This window comes from Palaemon carinicauda, chromosome 18, assembly GCF_036898095.1.
Source record: "Palaemon carinicauda isolate YSFRI2023 chromosome 18, ASM3689809v2, whole genome shotgun sequence".
Taxonomy (NCBI): domain Eukaryota; kingdom Metazoa; phylum Arthropoda; class Malacostraca; order Decapoda; family Palaemonidae; genus Palaemon; species Palaemon carinicauda.
In genome coordinates this window covers 41116855-41134560 of record NC_090742.1, presented here as the reverse complement: position 1 = coordinate 41134560, position 17706 = coordinate 41116855, and the positions used below count along the sequence as shown (strand labels likewise).

Here is a 17706-nt window from a genome sequence, read left to right as displayed (position 1 = left end):
TCCCAAAAAGAAAAGTTCCTTATTAGGATCAAAACCATTAAGTTAAGAAAGAATGAACAAAACGCTAGACACGGTTACTCTTACTGCAATGTGAAACCGTGAACATTCTTTCTCTATCGTAACGATAGAGTGCAAGTTGAAACGTTCTGAACGTCAACAACTGCCGAGACAAACAAAACGTTAGTTCAACTTTGAAAAAGTACGAGACTATCAAAGAAATTCTTTCAAAGACCTTAAAATAGCATAATATGTTAACAGGTAAAACCGAAATGACGGGCTCACGATAATTAACTTCGGTACCAAGAAAAGACCGCCTACTATTAGGAAGGTCGAATATAAACAAATATAAAAATTAATCTTAATAAGTTTATAATAAAAGGAAGTTAATCGAAGAGGCCTATAAGAGGCGGAGAGATATAAAATAAATCTATAACTTTTGTTAAGCAAAATTAAGAAAGAGAGTCTATACTCTCTTAGACACCAACACTTCCGTCTAAGGGAAGGGTCGGCCATTGAAAGGTGAACGAGAGTTCATACTCTCTTCGTCACCAAAAATAATCAAATTAATTCCAAAAGCTAACTAAGCTAAAATAGAAGTTTCCAGTAAAGCGACAGCCGAAATCAAAGAGAAATACTTCACCAAAGTCGTGAAAATACTCCAAGAACATAAGCGTATCCCAGAACGTCTTGTCAGAAGCACGACAGAGGAATAATTGAGGAGGTGTCAACAAGAAGTACTTGAGTACCTGGCCACAGGTGGCGCTGGTAAGAACACCCCCTTCTAGTATTGTGATAGCTGGCGTATCCCTCCATAGAATTCTGTCGGGCAACAGAGTTGACAGCTACATGATTATCGGGTAAGTTTAATATTGAAAAATCTGATGAGCAAATGCTTACTTAACCCTTCCACCATGTAAAAATCTACAATCACCCTGACTTCCTTTAGGTCTAATACATGTAGGGACAACTCCACTATGAACCTATACATCCTTTTTTGGCATCAGGCAACTAAAATCAATATGGTTACTTGCTTTTGGAGACCTTATCTCCTGTTAGGTAAAAATAAAAATAAATTAGAGGAAGTAAAAAGTCAAAAGTATTTTTCAGCACCAACAAGCATTCAGATCAATTAATTTTTGTTAATTATATTCAAATTTCCATTCAATGGGAAATCCCCTAAATTAGAATTGTAAAAAAGTAATATATTTCTAACATTTTCATTTTCATTATGAATTAGAAAAGTGCACTTGTTACAGTTTATCCAGCACTATCCTAGCCGTTAATGTATAACCTTACACCAAAAAACATTGGTGATATGGGATTAGAGTAAAAATGGAGAAATTACGTACAATTCAACTACAATCTGAACTTGGACTAAAATAATTAATTTATGAAATTTAGCTTGTACCTGGCATGGTATTAAACAAGATATTTTACTACATAGTCTGAAAGTTCTTTTACTTAGTACTGTATAAAAATTCTATGGCAACTACCACATTATCATCCAAAACTTAGTCTAATTTCTCTATATAAAAAAGTTGCAAAGGTTTCTCACCAACATTCTCTCTGACTAGAGTACAGTATTCCTACTTATGTGACTCATGATATTTATTCATCAACAGTGGCTCTGAATACTAGACACGGTGAAAGGGTTAAGCCAATTTTAAATCTGACATTTATTACATTATTAAACCCATGATTACTGTATAATTAAATTTTAAAATATAAATGTGCTAGTTTTCAATAAAGGTCACAAATCCAATGCCTGCGACACATTTATAATTTACTTGTGTCTGTATATATACAGAGCATATATATACATAATGTATACATACATGCATATACATTAGTGTAAGTTTACGACATACCCCCAAAATAAAAGAAAAATTCGTATTAATTTTCAAGGCACGTTGCACACTATACAGAGTCAACTCTGGTAGCCATGCATTTTGACTTATTGTAGTTGCACAATATGGCAATGTCATTTTCTGTCTCTTGGAATATTCAGTAAATCTTTGCAGTCAACATACTGTCTTTCGTTTCCCCAATCACAATTAAGGCAATTGTATCTTTCATGACTCGACTTGGAATGTTCCTTCCAAGTCATAATAAACCGTGGATTCCTGCATTTCATGTGTGTTTAGGTATGGAATAGATAAGCGTGGAGACGCAATACATGGCTTGTCAAGGCCACATATAAATAGCACATCCACACTATTTCTAATTGAGCTCCCAACACTTACACATCATATCTGACTAGAAGTAAGCCTACTGATCCACAGGCCTTATGGCAACCCGTCATGACAAAGGCATCTGCACGAAAGGACACTCCCTTGAGATCAGCAAGGAACCAAGAAGCACTTGGTATTCACAAAATTTCTGTGCTAAGAATACAACGGGTCAGCCATCCAGCGGAGGTCCTAGATATACCATGGAAACTTCTGTATTCCCATACACAGCTGAGACTGAAGGATATAACTGTTTATCTGGTAAACCTGCAAGAATATTAGAAAGCAATTTAATACAGTACACAAAATAAATCACTCTTGAAATTATAATCATATCAGACTGGTAACCAGCAATAATTAGTAATTTGAATATACTAGTAAGGAAATACTGTACATTCAAATATAGTGTACAGTATACTACTATATATGGTACAAATTGTGACAAAATAAAATATCCATATTGTAGACTGGGAATGAAATAAGAGATTAAGCCTTTGACATTATGCAAGGGTCACAAGGTATACTGATTACTGTATTTGTCATAAAATTTTCCTTTTATTACTAATTGTTAATATATTTTTTCTTTAACACTTTTCAATCATTGTGGTATCAATGACCATCTCTGTAATGATGCCAGATAACATCTAATAATCAATCTATTTTCATTCATTGATAAATTTATATATAACATATAGGATTCATTGATGAACAAATCATATGCAAAAGGATAAGAATGGCCCTGGTACAGTATTTATCAAAAGCAAAATAAAAATTCTATACTAGAGAAAATTAGCACTGTGGTATGGAATTAGACGTAAAAACTTTGTTTCCTTGAAAAAGTGGCAATAAAATATATGAAATTTTTAAATTCATATACTGTATGAATTTTCTCAAAATAGGTTAAAACTTAGGAAAGTCAGTTGTTCTCTTCAGTCAGTTAATAACCTCTTTCACTCTCCCCCAAACTATTAACTCTAATAAAAATATGAATGTACAACTATTGCATCATGAACCCACCAGCACTTCGGTGAGATGATGCTAGCGCATGCGTTCCTATTCTGTCTTTTGGTCAGGACTTGCTGGGTGGTTGTGGCAGGTAATATATGTAAATGAACCAGGGTTTGTACAGCTAGGAAAAATACAAATGTTTTTAAAATTGTGCAGATACACACTCTGGTCATTTATTGGAGTCTTCCTTAGGCGGGAGGAAGTCCAGTTCTGATAAGAGCCAAGGGTATGACGTTTAAACCTTATATGACATAAAAGGAAGTGACAGTTACGGCCCACAAGATTTGTGTAAAAACATTAAAAAATGTTGTTTTCATAATAAAATAAATTTTCTAATATACTTACCGGCTAGTTATACAGTATAAGAATGGCTAAAGTCCCTGGACGCCCCGGCAGGAAATTCAAAATCTCGCGCGGCTATCACAGATGTACCAGGTGTACACAAGCGCCCTTGCGGTACTACAGGTAGAACTATACCAAACTTCTTCAGATTTTCCATGCCCCATGGTCTCTAGAGGGGAGGAGGGTGGGTTTTTAACTTATATAACCAGTGGGTAAGTATATTAAAAAATTTATCTTATTATGAAAATAAAATTTTCAAATATAAAACTTACCCGCTGGTTATATAAGAATGGCTGATTGACACCCTTGGTGGTGGGTCAGAGACAGGTACATAATTGGAAATTCACTTAAGAGGTTCTCACCGGATAAGGAAGCTCTGCCTCATTTTGTCTGCTATCCTTAAAAGATCCAGCGGCCCACCCAGGGAGCTGATGATCTCTAGGAGCTGTCAAACGGTTCAATAACCTATAACATGACAGGACCTCAACTAATACCCTAGTTCCGGGCACTCTCTAGGAACAAAATGACCACCTGACTAGATCAAAGATTGCTGTAGATTACCGACCAATCTTCACGTACAACTATAAAAAACATAACAGTTCCAAGAGAACAGGGGTACAGTACTAGGAATCTAGGGAAATGTAGTGGTGAATGTCTCACCTACTACTGCACTCGTTGTTACGAGTGATCCCAAAACGTAGACGTCCTTATAAAGAGACTGGATACGGTCTAAGTAATGCAAGGCGAATACAGGATTACCCCTTCACAAGGCTGTATACGCGATGCTTTGCAGAGAACAGTTTAGTTTAAAAGTTACAGAAGCTCCTACAGCTCTAACTTCATGAGTCTTTACTCATTCGACAGCTTATGATCTGTCACACAACAGTGTGAAAGAACTTTTGTAATTAAAGTCTATACGAGATGATTAAGCGTTTTAGACATAGATAGCGCAGGCTTCTTGACCGTGCACCAAAGAGTCATGAATAGACTTAACTTCTTTGGTCCTGTCCCGATAAAACTTCATCGTTTTAACCGGGTAAAAAACTCTTCGCAGCCCTTCACAAACCAAATTCGAGAGGATAGATATCCCGAAAGATTTAGGCCATGGATGAGAAGGACGTTTGTTAATGACCGAGAATCCAGGAAAAAAACACCAAGTGTAAAGGCTCGGATCTGTCACTACCGCGAAATTCCAGAAACGACCCCTAAATTTCAGGCTGGCGCATCTTGCTGACGCTTCCAAGTCATCTCAAATGATCTGAGAAGATCTATAAGGTCTTTATTTGATAGATCCAATCTTCTGCGTCTGAAGACAGCTGTCCGCATACTCCTGTACCCTTTGATAGTCGAGGAGGAAAAATTGTGTTTTCTTCTAAGGTCTAAGGAGAAACAGGCCACTTGTCTTAAGAATTACCAAATGAAGAGCCCTTTAGCTCTACACCACTCCATAAAACACTCTATTTGGGTTGCAAAACCTTGAGGCAAAGGTCCCTAGTACAAGCGATAGCCTCAGCTGTCTCCTTCGAACAACCCTCTAGATCATAGGGGTCTTCCGAAAAACTGGAGGCAGCTAGACCTAAAGCTTGAAGGCTTAAAATAAAGCGTTTGTGATCCTGACACAGGAAAAAAACGGGCTGATGACATGCTTCCAGCAAGCACCCAGCATGGTCCCAGCATGAGTCCAGTATGGTTCCAGCCTTCTATATATGCTCAACATGTCGTGAGAGAGAGTCAAGATCTAGACCTCCTCCCAAAACGCATCCAGATCAGTCGCAAGTAACCGATACTGAAGCTAGGCTTGCTGAAAAAAAGCATCAACAACGTGAACCTCATGCTGTGAAGTTAAGACCTGATCGTGTGTACCAACAAATGTTCAACACACTTGGAGCCAAAGCTTGACGCGAGGAAGCGTTAGCGGTGAGGCGAGAGAGACGCGAAGGAAAGACAACAGTCTTTCCATACTGCTGTGAGCAAAAGACTAGACTGTATATGTCTAATATGCGACTATAATGTCACATGTGCTTGCATCCCCGTAAGGTGTCAGCCTACTGTATGCGTTCACCTTGTCGAATGGATACAGTGCTCTGTGTACGTCTCACCTGTTGTAAATCTACAGTGTGCTGCAAGGAGGCAACAGCATCATGTCCGGTCAGTGGCGCAAAGGAGCAACTGTTAGTCTATCATGACGCGGAAAACACCTGACTGACCTTATCCAGTATATGTCCAGGCTGGCACATGCGTCTAGATTGCTTAGGATTTCAGATTGACCTGTTTGCCAAGAGATGCTCGCGTGTAGCATGCGTCCGCATGAGTGGAGACGCGTAACCCGCAGATCACGAAGATGGGACAGCTAGTTGAAAGGATCAACTTTGACTGTCAGCGTCCAACATACGACCAGACTTGCGTCTGCGTCTGTGACTGCGTGTACGTCTGCGCCGCTACAAGCGTATGCTCTAACGCTTCCCGCAACAAGAGCATATCTTTGCGAGGAAACGTTGCTGAGTATCGGAGAACTACGACATCTGATACTAACGGAAAACCATCCCTTTGATCTATGGTAGTCCTTACTCTTTTAGGAGAAAAAAATTCCCCCCCCCCAAGAATCGTAAACGCTAAAAAGAGATGAAATTGACCTCTTTTAGTTCATGACCAAACCTACACTCGGGGGGCAGCTTGTGCGCTAACTCAAGCGTGAGCGAAGGCTAAGAGAGATCATCAACCACAGTCCCGTGAGCGACCTGGGAGAGTCCTTATGACATTTCCAGCGTGCCTTGTGCGCGACCTGAATGTATCCCATGCTGTGAGATACCGTCAACAGTAGTCGCTAGACCCCAGAAGAAAGTACTAGACATTTCCCCAAACTGGAGGCGGAGAAGAAGTGTGAACAGAAGCAAACTGAGCACATTTTCTCTCGAAGAATTATGTGTCTTACCCGATTTTGGCGCTGACACGTCGCCTTTTTTCAAAAGAAAAAACTTCCGGCGAACACCAGTTATTGCGGGATAAGTTACTAGAAAACATATGACTCCTGGAAGGTCTCGGACGTATTGATTGTTGACGACCAAGTCTAGGTTTTGCTCCTTCAAAGAAGACAAATTCTTTCTTCCCTGAATATGCTTCAGAATCCATAGGAAGAGCCAGGATTATATGTGATTTGTCTGACTTCGGCTTCTCTCGTGAAGAAAAAACACACTTGATTGCTTCCCGTTTAAGAATCGCAACACACCTGCTGTGAGGGTAAGTTCTGTTCGTGTGCATACATGAAGATTAACTTCCTAGTCTAGTAGACAGGAAGAATGTAGAATGTCATGCGATTGAAGCTGTTTAAAAAAAAGAGCGCTTTAAAATATAATATATTAAATCATAAAAGATCTGCCCGTGATGGGAGATATACTCTTACACTCTATTCTCATAAAGGCCTTAATGCACTTCCTGCTGTTGCAGCTGCAGGCGCTGCTGCACCAACCTCTACAGTTAGGTTCGTTACTGCATTGAGGACGCGTTATTGCACTGACCATGAGCACTGTTACTCTTCTGGGAATGATTTAATGTTAATTTATTCATTTTCTTATTTCCTTACTGAGCCATCTTTTCCTATAGGAGCCCTTTGGGTTAAAGTATCTTGCTTTCTCAACTAGGGTTGTAGCCTGGCTAGTAATAATAATAAAATAAATAGAGACACCTTCCACGCAACTAACGAAAACTGAAGTCGGAACGAGGAGCAGCAGTTATAAAATAAAAAGGGAAACTCTTCAGAAAACTCATGAATTTCTGAAAGTCATTCCCTTCCTCCTACAAGACTCTATCCTAGGAAGAGAAGTCTTGATTCCTAGGAGTCCACTCCTTAGGATTCTGAATTCTGACCTCAATGCTTAGAGGTTTTAATTCTAGCTCTCCCAACCAAGAATTAGCCCAGCAGACCTTGGTCCGAGAATATAATATCTTTCAAGTTAAGATTTATTTCTTAATTAGCACCTGGCGCAACATGTCCCAACACTAGACAGTCATGGTCATGTAGACACCAAAGTCTATTATCATAGGTAGTGAAGCGTCTGCACTGACGCTGACGCTCAGCTCCGTTGACGCTCGGATCCGTTGACGCTTCGCTCCGCTGACACACCGCTCCGCTCTACTGTCTATGATGTCGCTTGGTAGCATGCTCTGCTGCCTGGCGATCGTCGGCGCGCCTGGATAGACTGACACTAGGCGCTATGAGCCGTCAGTTGGCGTTAAGAAGCAGGCACTCGATGTTACTATCTCTGATTAAAACGTTGACCTTCCTGTGCAGGCGCAACAGTGGCGATATGGGGGCGCTTGCGTTGTTCCACATCCACATCCAATTGACAGCCACTCGCCTTGCGTTTGCTGTCACGATTGGTTTTACTATATGAAGACTCTAGCTGGCGCTGCCGCTCCGCCGAGTCCTGGCGCGCCGCGCCTGCGCGATGCTCACGCTGACACTCTGCCACGTCCTGGCGCGCCGCGCTCACGCGATGCTCGCGCTCACGCGATGCTCGCGCTCACGCGATGCTCGCGCTCACGCTCTGCCAATTCATGACTCTACTGGCGTGGGTCGTCAAACTGACGCTTGGCGCCTGCTTGCCACTGACGCTGACGCTCCGCGGCTTCATCGATTAACTTCTGAGCTTCGTCACACTGCCGCTTTGGTTCTGCTTGCTGCAGCCATTCTTATCTAATTAGCTGGTAAGTTTCATGTTTAGTGAAGCTTCCACCTTCTCCCACCGTTGAACATTGCGGCTGGTAGGCCGTCTGTGCGACAACGAGTCATCACCGGAATAGGCAGGTCGCCTGTGCAACCGCGTCAAAACTGGAATCGTGACACCCAACCGATTTTCAACAGCAGGCTGATAAGACTGCATAAACGAAGATAATTGCTGTTTCACGCCTAACAGCAAAAATCAGAATCAACCTTAGGCGAAATGTAATCAGCACTATCTTCGTCGATCCAAAGCGCTTGCCACTGTCTGGAGACGACACCCATCAGGTGGAGGTGGAGACGGAGGCACCAAGTCCGCATGCCTGCCGCCCGCATGAAACGTAAATATGCAGAACGAATCTAATTTTGTTTTCAGCTTAGCGCCTGAAGCGCACATATAATGTTTGAAAACACTAATACCTCGCTTTATCTATACGTAGCGAGGGTGAGCATTCTGGGGGACGACAGAAAACGCTCGAGAGGACTTCTGTTCAGGTCTTAAGAGACTGTAACCCTGGCTACCCTCTCGATTCCTTTCGTCGTTCTACTTAACTTCTCCCATTCCGGGAGCTTGACAGAGGTCTAAGACTAGGATCACGACAGGTCCGAACAGAAGCACTCTCCAATGAATAAAATTCACTGCGTAATTTAACACTAAAAAATTTGCATTCTACTCTTTGGTAAAATGATATTTTGATTATAAAATACATTTTTGAATAACTTACCCGGTGAATATATAATAGCTGACGTCTCCGACGGCTCGACAGAATTCAAAAACTCGCGAGCGATCGCCATGAAGGTAGCGGGTGTGCCCACCAGCGCCGACTATCGGCCAGATACCGCATATACATGTAAACAGCTCCAGTTCTTCTCATCCCGCTGGGTCTCTATCGGGGAGGAAGGGGGGGCCTTTAATTTATATATTCACCGGGTAAGTATATTCAAAAATTTATTTTATAATCAAAATATCATTTTTAAATATTAAACTTAGCCGGTGAATATATAATAGCTGATTCACACCCATGGTGGTGGGTAGAGACCAGTATTAATACAGTTTACGGCGTATATGCTTAGAGTTTTTGACAGTTATATCATAACAAAACCCAAATAAATATAGGTACCTGGTAAGGAAGCTGACTCTAACGATTACTCTGCCTTGTTAGTCCGCTTTCCTCACGAAGCCCAGCCATCCTCTTAGGATGCTGAAAGACTCCCAGGAGCTGAAGTATCTAGAGCGACAACCCATACAACAGGACCTCATCAAAACCCTTAATCTGGGCGCTCTCAAGAAATGACATTTGACCACCCGCCAAATCAAAAAGGATACGAAAGGCTTCTTAGCCTTCCGTACAACCCAATTAAAAACATTTCGAGAGAAGATTAAAAGGATATTGGAATTAAGGGAATGTAGTGGTAGAACCCTTACCCACTACTGCACTCGCTGCAACGAATGGACCCAGTGTGTAGCAGTCCTCATAAAGAGTCTGGACATCTTTTAAGTAAAATGACCCGAATACCGACTTGCTTCTCCAAACGGTCGCGTCCATAATACTTCGCAGAGATCTGTTTTGCTTAAAGGCCACAGAAGTTGCTATAGCTCTTACTTCGTGCGTCTTAACCTTAAGCAAGCAACGATCTTTTTCACTCAAGTGAGAATGAGCCTCTCGGATTAAAAATCTAATAAAATATGACAAAGCATTCTTTGACATAGGCAATGAAGGCTTCTTAACTGAGCACCACAAAGCCTCAGATCCACCTCGTAAGGATTTAGTCCGAGCTAAATAAAACTTCAGAGCTCTAACTGGACACAGCACTCTTTCAAGCTCGTTGCCTACGATCTCTGACAGGCAAGGTATATCAAATGACTTAGGCCAAGGACGAGAAGGCAGTTCATTTTTGGCCAAGAAAACCAAGCTGAAGTGAACATGTGGCTTTATCTGTAGAAAAGCCGATGTTCCTACTGAAGGCATGGATCTCACTGACCCTTTTAGCCGAAGCCAAGCACACTAAGAAAAGCGTCTTGAGGGTGAGATCCTTCAGGGAGGCTGAATGTAATGGCTCAAACCTGTCGGACATTAGGAACCTTAGGACCACGTCTAAGTTCCATCCAGGAGTTGCCATACGACGCTCCTTAGAGGTCTCGAAGGACTTAAGGAGATCTTGGAGATCTTGATTATTGGACAGATCTAAGCCTCTATGTCTGAACACATACGCCAACATGCTCCTGTAGCCCTTAATAGTGGGCGCTGAGAGGGAGCTGGGCTACAGAGGTACTGGAAGAGGAAATGGATGATGACTTGCACCAGTCTCTAAAGACTTCCCACTTCGACTGATAGACCTTGATGGTAGATGCTCTCCTAGCTCTCGCAATCGTTCTGGCTGCCCCCTTCGAAAATCCTCTAGCTCTTGAGTGTCTTTCGATAGTCTGAAGGCAGTCAGACGAAGCGCGGGGAGGCTTTGATGAAGACTCCTTACGTGGCTGCCGTAAGAGATCCATCCTTAAAGGTAGACTCCTTGGAACGTCTACCAGCCATTGAAGTACCTCTGTTACTCACTCTCTCGCGGGCCAGAGTGGAGCAACCAATGTCAACCTGGTCCCTTCGTGAGAGGTGAACTTCTGCAGCACCTTGTCTAGGATCTTGAAAGGTGGAAAGGCATAAACGTCCAGGTGAGACCAGTCCAGCAGGAAAGCGTCTATGTGAGCTGCCTCTGGATCTGGAACTGGAAAGCAGTAAGTCGAGAGCCTCTTTGTCAGAGAGAGTAGCAAAAAGATCTATGGTGGGTAGACCCCATGTCATCCATAGCTTCTCGCACACAGTCTTATGCAACGTCCACTCCATGGAGAAGACTTGTCCTCTTCTGCTGAGGCCGTCCGCCAAGACATTCATTTCTGCACAAATCTCGCCAAAGGAGAGATGTTACTGCCTTAAAAGGAGTTCCTTCTGATCCGTGGATCAAAGAACCGAGCCTTCCAGACTGTCCAGTGGAGCTCCCTAACCCAAATCCGCTGCATCTGAAAACAACACATGGTTTGGGTTCTTGATCGCAAGAGAAAGACCTTCTCGAAGTCTGATGTTGCTGTCCCACCAAGTCAGACATGTCTAGACTGAGTTGGAGATTGGGAAAGAGATACTCACTAAGCCCTTCTCCTTGTTCCAATGTTTAGGTGAAATAGGAAAGGGCATAGGTTGAGTCTCCCCAGAGAGATAAACTACTCCAGCGATGAAAGAGTTCCCACGAGGCTAGTTCAAACTCTTACAGAGCAACTGTTTTTCTCTTGCAAGTGAAGGACTTTTAACAGAGCTTGTTCCATTCTTGCGGGAGACGAAAAGGGTCGAAAAATCAGACACTGTATCTCCATTCCCAAAAAAAAAAGAATAGTCTGGGATGGGATACTGTAAGTTACGACTTCTCTACGTTCACTATGAGACCTAGCTCCTTGGTTAGGTCTAATGTCCATTAGAGGCTCTCCAGACAGCGATATAATGACGAACGCCCTGATTAGCCAGTCGTCAAAATAAAGGGAGGCTCTGAATCCTCAAAAAATGTAGAAAGCTTGCTACATTTTGCAAGGGCCTTGTAAAAACAAGAGGAGCAGGAATGAGGTCGGAGTACAGTGCTCGACAGTGGTACATTACTTTCCCGTCCACAAACCTCAGATGTAGTTGAAAGTTTGGATGAATCGGGATGTGGAAGTATGCATCCTGAAGGTCGAGAGAGACCATCCAGTCGCCTTCCCTTAATGCTGTCAAGACAGCTTGGTAGACTTCATCGTGAAGTTTGTCTTGACAATGAACACATTGAGCGCACTTGCATCTTAGGTACTCCTGCAGTGAACGTGGCTGCCAGATCATTGGAGCCATCCCTGATAGTCTTGTTCCTGCAGAGAACGTGGCTGTCAGATCATTGGAGCCATCCCTGATAGCCTTGTTTATGCATGACATAATTGTACAGCAAAACTTCAAACGCTCGAAAAACTCCTAACAGGAGATGGTCTAGCTCTGAAGCCGACCATAAAATCTTGGAGCGTCTCATGGCCAGGCGCCAGGGAGAGTCTATGAGGCTTGAGAAGTCTATCTGGGCAGAGGCAGGAACTCCCAAGCCGAGAACTTCTCCCGTGTCATACCAGACGCTCGCTCTATAAGCCAGTTTAAAAGGAGGGAAAGCAAAGGCTGTCTCCCCCAAACTCCTCCTGGTGATCAACCAGTCGCCTAGCAAACGTAAAGCTCTCTTAGAAGAGCGAGAGAGCACTAGCTTAGAAAACAACGGCTTCGAAGTAGCTAGGCCTAGTGTAAACTTTGACGTTTAGGCGAACGAGGAGCAGCAGTTACAAAATGGTCCGGACAAAGATCCTTAAAAATCAGCATGATTTATTTAAAGTCCATAGAGGGCTGAGCAGCTTTAGGCTCCTCTCCGTCTGACAGAGTCCCCAAGGGAATATCAGTAGGAGGGGGATCAGCAACTTCCTCATCTGAAGGAACCTCGTCCGACAATTGCCGAGTCTCAAGCAAGGGAGAGACCTGCCGTGGTGGCAATGCTTGACAAGCAGAGTCCACACGCAAAGGAGCATCAGTAGCAGTCAAGGGCGCTACGTCATGTAACTGCTTAAAGGACTGACCAGCAACAACAACAGGTGCGGGAGGACGCTCGACGTCAATGAATGAATGAATGATTTAAAGTTTTCAGGCATCCTGACATCTAAGGTCATTGACGCCGGTAACATTTAATTTATGTATACAAAAGTAAAAAATGAAATAAAATAAAAAAATTAAAGAGTATTCAATTAAAATCATAAAAATTGAATGTCATAAAAGTTAAATATTTTTCAGAAGACCTGCTTCTGAAAGAAATCTAAAAATGCCACTTGCATGGTAGGACACATCATTTCCAAGAATCTTGGCAAGGATGAACCTGCCACCCTCACCTCGAGCCTCAAACAAATATCTATTCCGCAAGATGTTATAATTGGGGCATTCGGTCAACAAATGCCTTACTGTTAGAGGTACTAAACAGTTGTCACAATACGGTTGGTGTTGGCCCTTCAGCAGAAACTCATGTGTCAACCGAGTGTGACCAATACGGAGACGACAAAGAGACGTCTCCCATTTTCGGGGCATCATATTATACCTCCAAGGAGATATGTCATTTGTTACTTCCCTCATTTTATTGCCATCTTGACTATCCCATTGCTGTTGCCATTTATTGCAAACCAATTTCTTGATGTCAGGTAAGAAATCATTACAGGGAATGGGATACCTTCTTGGCAGCAACTCGGATGCAGCCTCCTTAGCCAGTGAATCTGCCTTCTCATTCCCGGACACACCTACATTTGCTGGAACCCAACAAAATTGAACTGTTATACCTCTCCGTCCAATAAGGAAAAGCCATTCTAAAATCTTTAAAACTAGAGGGTTATTAGAATTAAAAACTTCCATAGCTTGAAGGACACTCCTTGCATCACTAAAAATTGTAAAATTACCCTCCTCCTCCAACGCTAATTTCTCAATAGCAGTTAATATGCCATACAGTTCGGCAGTAAATATGGAAGCGGTCAGAGGAAGTGCACCTCTACAATTAAAACCATTACTATGTACTCCAAATCCAACGCCAGCATCAGATTTGGAGCCATCAGTATAGATAAAAGTTGATCCTCTATGTTCTTTAACATGTTCATTAAAAAGAGACCTGGCTTCTATGTCTGACATATTCTTCTTATCTCCAATAAAATATTTACAAAAAGATATCTCTGGTAACTTCCATGGAGGCGTTGATGATACCTTGAATGGAAGTACCTTATTTCTAATTATATCCAGACTATTTAATAATCGTTTCACCCGAAAGCCATAAGGTTGAGGAGATTTTGGGTGCAACTCAAAGTATGATGCTTGTCTTACAAGGCTTGCAGTCTGAAAGGCTAGAGAGTTAGGGAGTCTTTGCAATCTAAACCAATACCGAAGAATGGAAGACATTCGGTAAAGGTCTAGAGGTAACTCTCCAGCATCAACAAGGAGACTTGGGATAGGCGAGGTTTTAAAAGCTCCAGTAGACAATCTAATACCTGCATGATGTATCGAATCTAATATTTTTAACCGGCTTGGGGTGGCTGAAGAATATACCTCACAACCATAACTAATTTTGGAAAAAATCAAGGCCTTGTATAATTTTAAAATAGTATTGCGGTCTGCCCCCCATGATGTATGGGACAATACTTTTAAGATATTCAGAGCTTCAACACATTTAGCTTTTAGCGCTTTTAGGTGAGAAACCCATGTAAGTCTACAGTCAAATATCAAACCTAAAAATTTGGTTTCCGATACACATGGTATCCGTTGACCTTTAATGTATATATCCGGGTCTGGATGTACTCCCCGGATACGACAAAAATGGACAATGGTAGTTTTACTTGTCGAGAACTTAAATCCATTCATGTCAGCCCACTGGATAATTTTATCAATAGAGAGTTGGATTTTTCTCTCAACCATTGCCATTCTAGTGCCAGCAAATGATATTGAGAGATCATCCACAAATAATGTTGAGAGAACATCCTGGGGAATGGCTGAGGATATCCCATTAATTGCTAGTGCAAAAAGGGTTACACTCAGCACACTACCCTGAGGAACTCCTTCTTCCTGGCACTTACTCTCTGATAGAGTTTCCCCCACTCTCACTTGAAAAACTTTACGTGAAAGAAATGCCTGAATAAATAGTGGCAGCTCTCCTCTCAATCCCAATTCATGAATGGTTTTAAGAATACCATATCTCCATGTGGTATCATATGCCTTTTCAAGGTCAAAAAATACTGTAACATGGTGCTGTTTGGAAGCAAAGGCTTCACAAATAGAAGACTCAAGTCGTATCAACACATCAGTCGATGAGTGCATTTTTCGGAATCCACATTGAATCGGTGATAAAATACCTTTCTTTTCAAGGTACCATATCAGTCTTGCATTGACCATCTTCTCCATGATTTTACATAAACAAGATGTCAATGCAATAGGACGATAGTTTGCTGCTAAAAACTTGTCTTTACCGGGTTTTAAAAAGGCTAAAATAATGGCTAGTTCCCAAACACTTGGGTAACTATGATCATGCCATATTCTATTAATAATGCTTAAAATAAATAGCTTTGTATTAAAATGGACATGTTTAATCATTGCATATGGAATTCCATCGGGTCCAGGGGCTGTATCGTTGCAATGAGCAAGTGCGGAATCAAATTCTCTTTCAGTGAAAGGAGAATTATACGACTCTTCCCTTCTTGTTGCAAAATTTAAAATTTTCTTTTCTTCAGTGCTCCTATACTGGTGACCAGGGGCTCCTTCACACTTGCTGGATACATTTGAAAAATGTTATTTTGATTATAAAATAAATTTTTGAATATACTTACCCGGTGATTATATAGCTGCAACTCTGTTGCTCAACAGACAACTCTATGGAAAAACTCGCCAGCGATCACTACACAGGTTGCGGGTGTGCCCAACAGCGCCATCTGTCGACCAGATACCCAGCTCTCAATGTAAACAAAGACTCAAATTTCTCCTCGTCCCACTGCGTCTCTATTGGGGAGGAAGGGAGGGTCATTTAATTTATAATCACTGGGTAAGTATATTCAAAAATTTATTTTATAATCAAAATAACATTTTTCAATATTTAACTTAGCCGGTGATTATATAGCTGATTCACACCCAGGATGGTGGGTAGAGACCAGTAATATATGTTTACACTTTTATGAGCTAAGAGTTTTTTATTTCATTTTAGAAGTTATCAAAATAACAAAAACAAAATAAATAGGTACCTGGTAAGGAAGTCGACTTGAACAATTACTCTGCCTTTTAAGTACGTCTTCCTTACGGAGCCTCGCGATCCTCTTAGGATGCTGATCGACCCCTAGGATCTGAAGTATCAAGGGTTGCAACCCATACAACAGGACCTCATTAAACCCCTAATCTAGGCGCTCTCAAGAAATGACTTTGACCACCCGCCAAATCAACCAGGATGCGAAAGGCTTCTTAGCCTTCCGGACAACCCATAAAAAAACAACATTTCAAGAGACAGATTAAAAGGATAAGGAATTAGGGAATTGTAGTGGTTGAGCCCTCACCCACTACTGCACTCGCTGCTACGAATGGTCCCAGTGTGTAGCAGTTCTTGTAAAGAGACTGGACATCTTTCAAGTAAAATGACGCGAACACTGACTTGCTTCTCCAATAGGTTGCGTCCATTATACTTTGCAGAGATATATTTTGCTTAAAGGCCACGGAAGTTGTTACAGCTCTAACTTCGTGCGTCTTCACCTTAAGCAAAGTTCGGTCTTCCTCACTCAGATGTGAATGAGCTTCTCGTATTAACAATCTGATAAAGTCTGACCAAGCATTCTTTGACATAGGCAAGGATGGTTTCTTAACTGAACACCATAAAGCTTCAGATTGGCCTTGTAAAGGTTTAGTACGCTTTAAATAGAACTTAAGAGCTCTAACAGGGCATAAGACTCTTTCTAGTTCATTGCCTACGATCTCCGATAAGCTGGGGATATCGAAAGATTTAGGCCAAGGCCGAGAAGGCAGCTCATTTTTGGCTAGAAAACCAAGTTGTAGCGAACAAGTGGCTTTTTCTGACGAAAATCCGATGTTCTTGCTGAAGGCATGAATCTCACTGACTCTTTTAGCCGAGGCTAAGCATACCAGGAAAAGAGTCTTAAGAGTGAGATCTTTCAGGGAGGCTGATTGTAACGGCTCCATCCTGTCTGACATGAAGAATCTTAGTACCACGTCTAAATTCCATCCAGGGGTAGCCAAACGACGCTCCTTGGTGGTCTCAAAAGACTTAAGGAGGTCTTGCAGATCTTTATGTTTGGAAAGATCTAAGCCTCTATGCCGGAAGACCGATGCCAACATGCTTCTGTAGCCCTTGATAGTGGGAGCTGAAAGGGATCGTCCTTTTCTCAGGTATAAGAGAAAAACAGCTATTTGAGCTACAGAGGTACTGGTCGAGGATACAGAAACTGACTTGCACCAGTCTCGGAAGACTTCCCACTTCGATTGGTAGACTCTAATGGAAGACGCTCTCCTTGCTCTAGCAATCGCACTGGCTGCTTCCTTCGAAAAGCCTCTAGCTCTCGAGAGTCTTTCGATAGTCTGAAGGCAGTCAGACGAAGAGCGTGGAGGCTTTGGAGTACCTTCTTTACGTGTGGCTGACGTAGAAGGTCTACCCTTAGAGGAAGACTACTGGGAACGTCTACTAACCATCGAAGTATCTCGGTGAACCATTCTCTCGCGGGCCAGAGGGAAGCAACTAACGTCAACCTTGTCCCTTCGTGAGAGGCGAACTTCTGCAGTACCTTGTTGACAATCTTGAACGGTGGGAATGCGTAGAGATCCAGATGTGACCAATCTAGGAGGAAAGCATCTATAT

The 17706-nt window shown here is 42.1% G+C and overlaps 1 protein-coding gene across 1 annotated transcript in view; it reads right to left on the bottom strand.

Moving 5' to 3' along the window:
* Positions 1-879: 879 nt before the first annotated feature.
* Positions 880-17706, bottom strand: part of Fsn (F-box synaptic protein) — a 100850-nt gene continuing 84023 nt past the window's right edge. Inside the window, exon 3 of the mRNA XM_068392321.1 lies at positions 880-2495. Coding sequence (XP_068248422.1) covers positions 2401-2495 — 95 coding nt within the window. The 3' untranslated portion in view covers positions 880-2400. The remainder of the gene's footprint in view (positions 2496-17706) is intronic.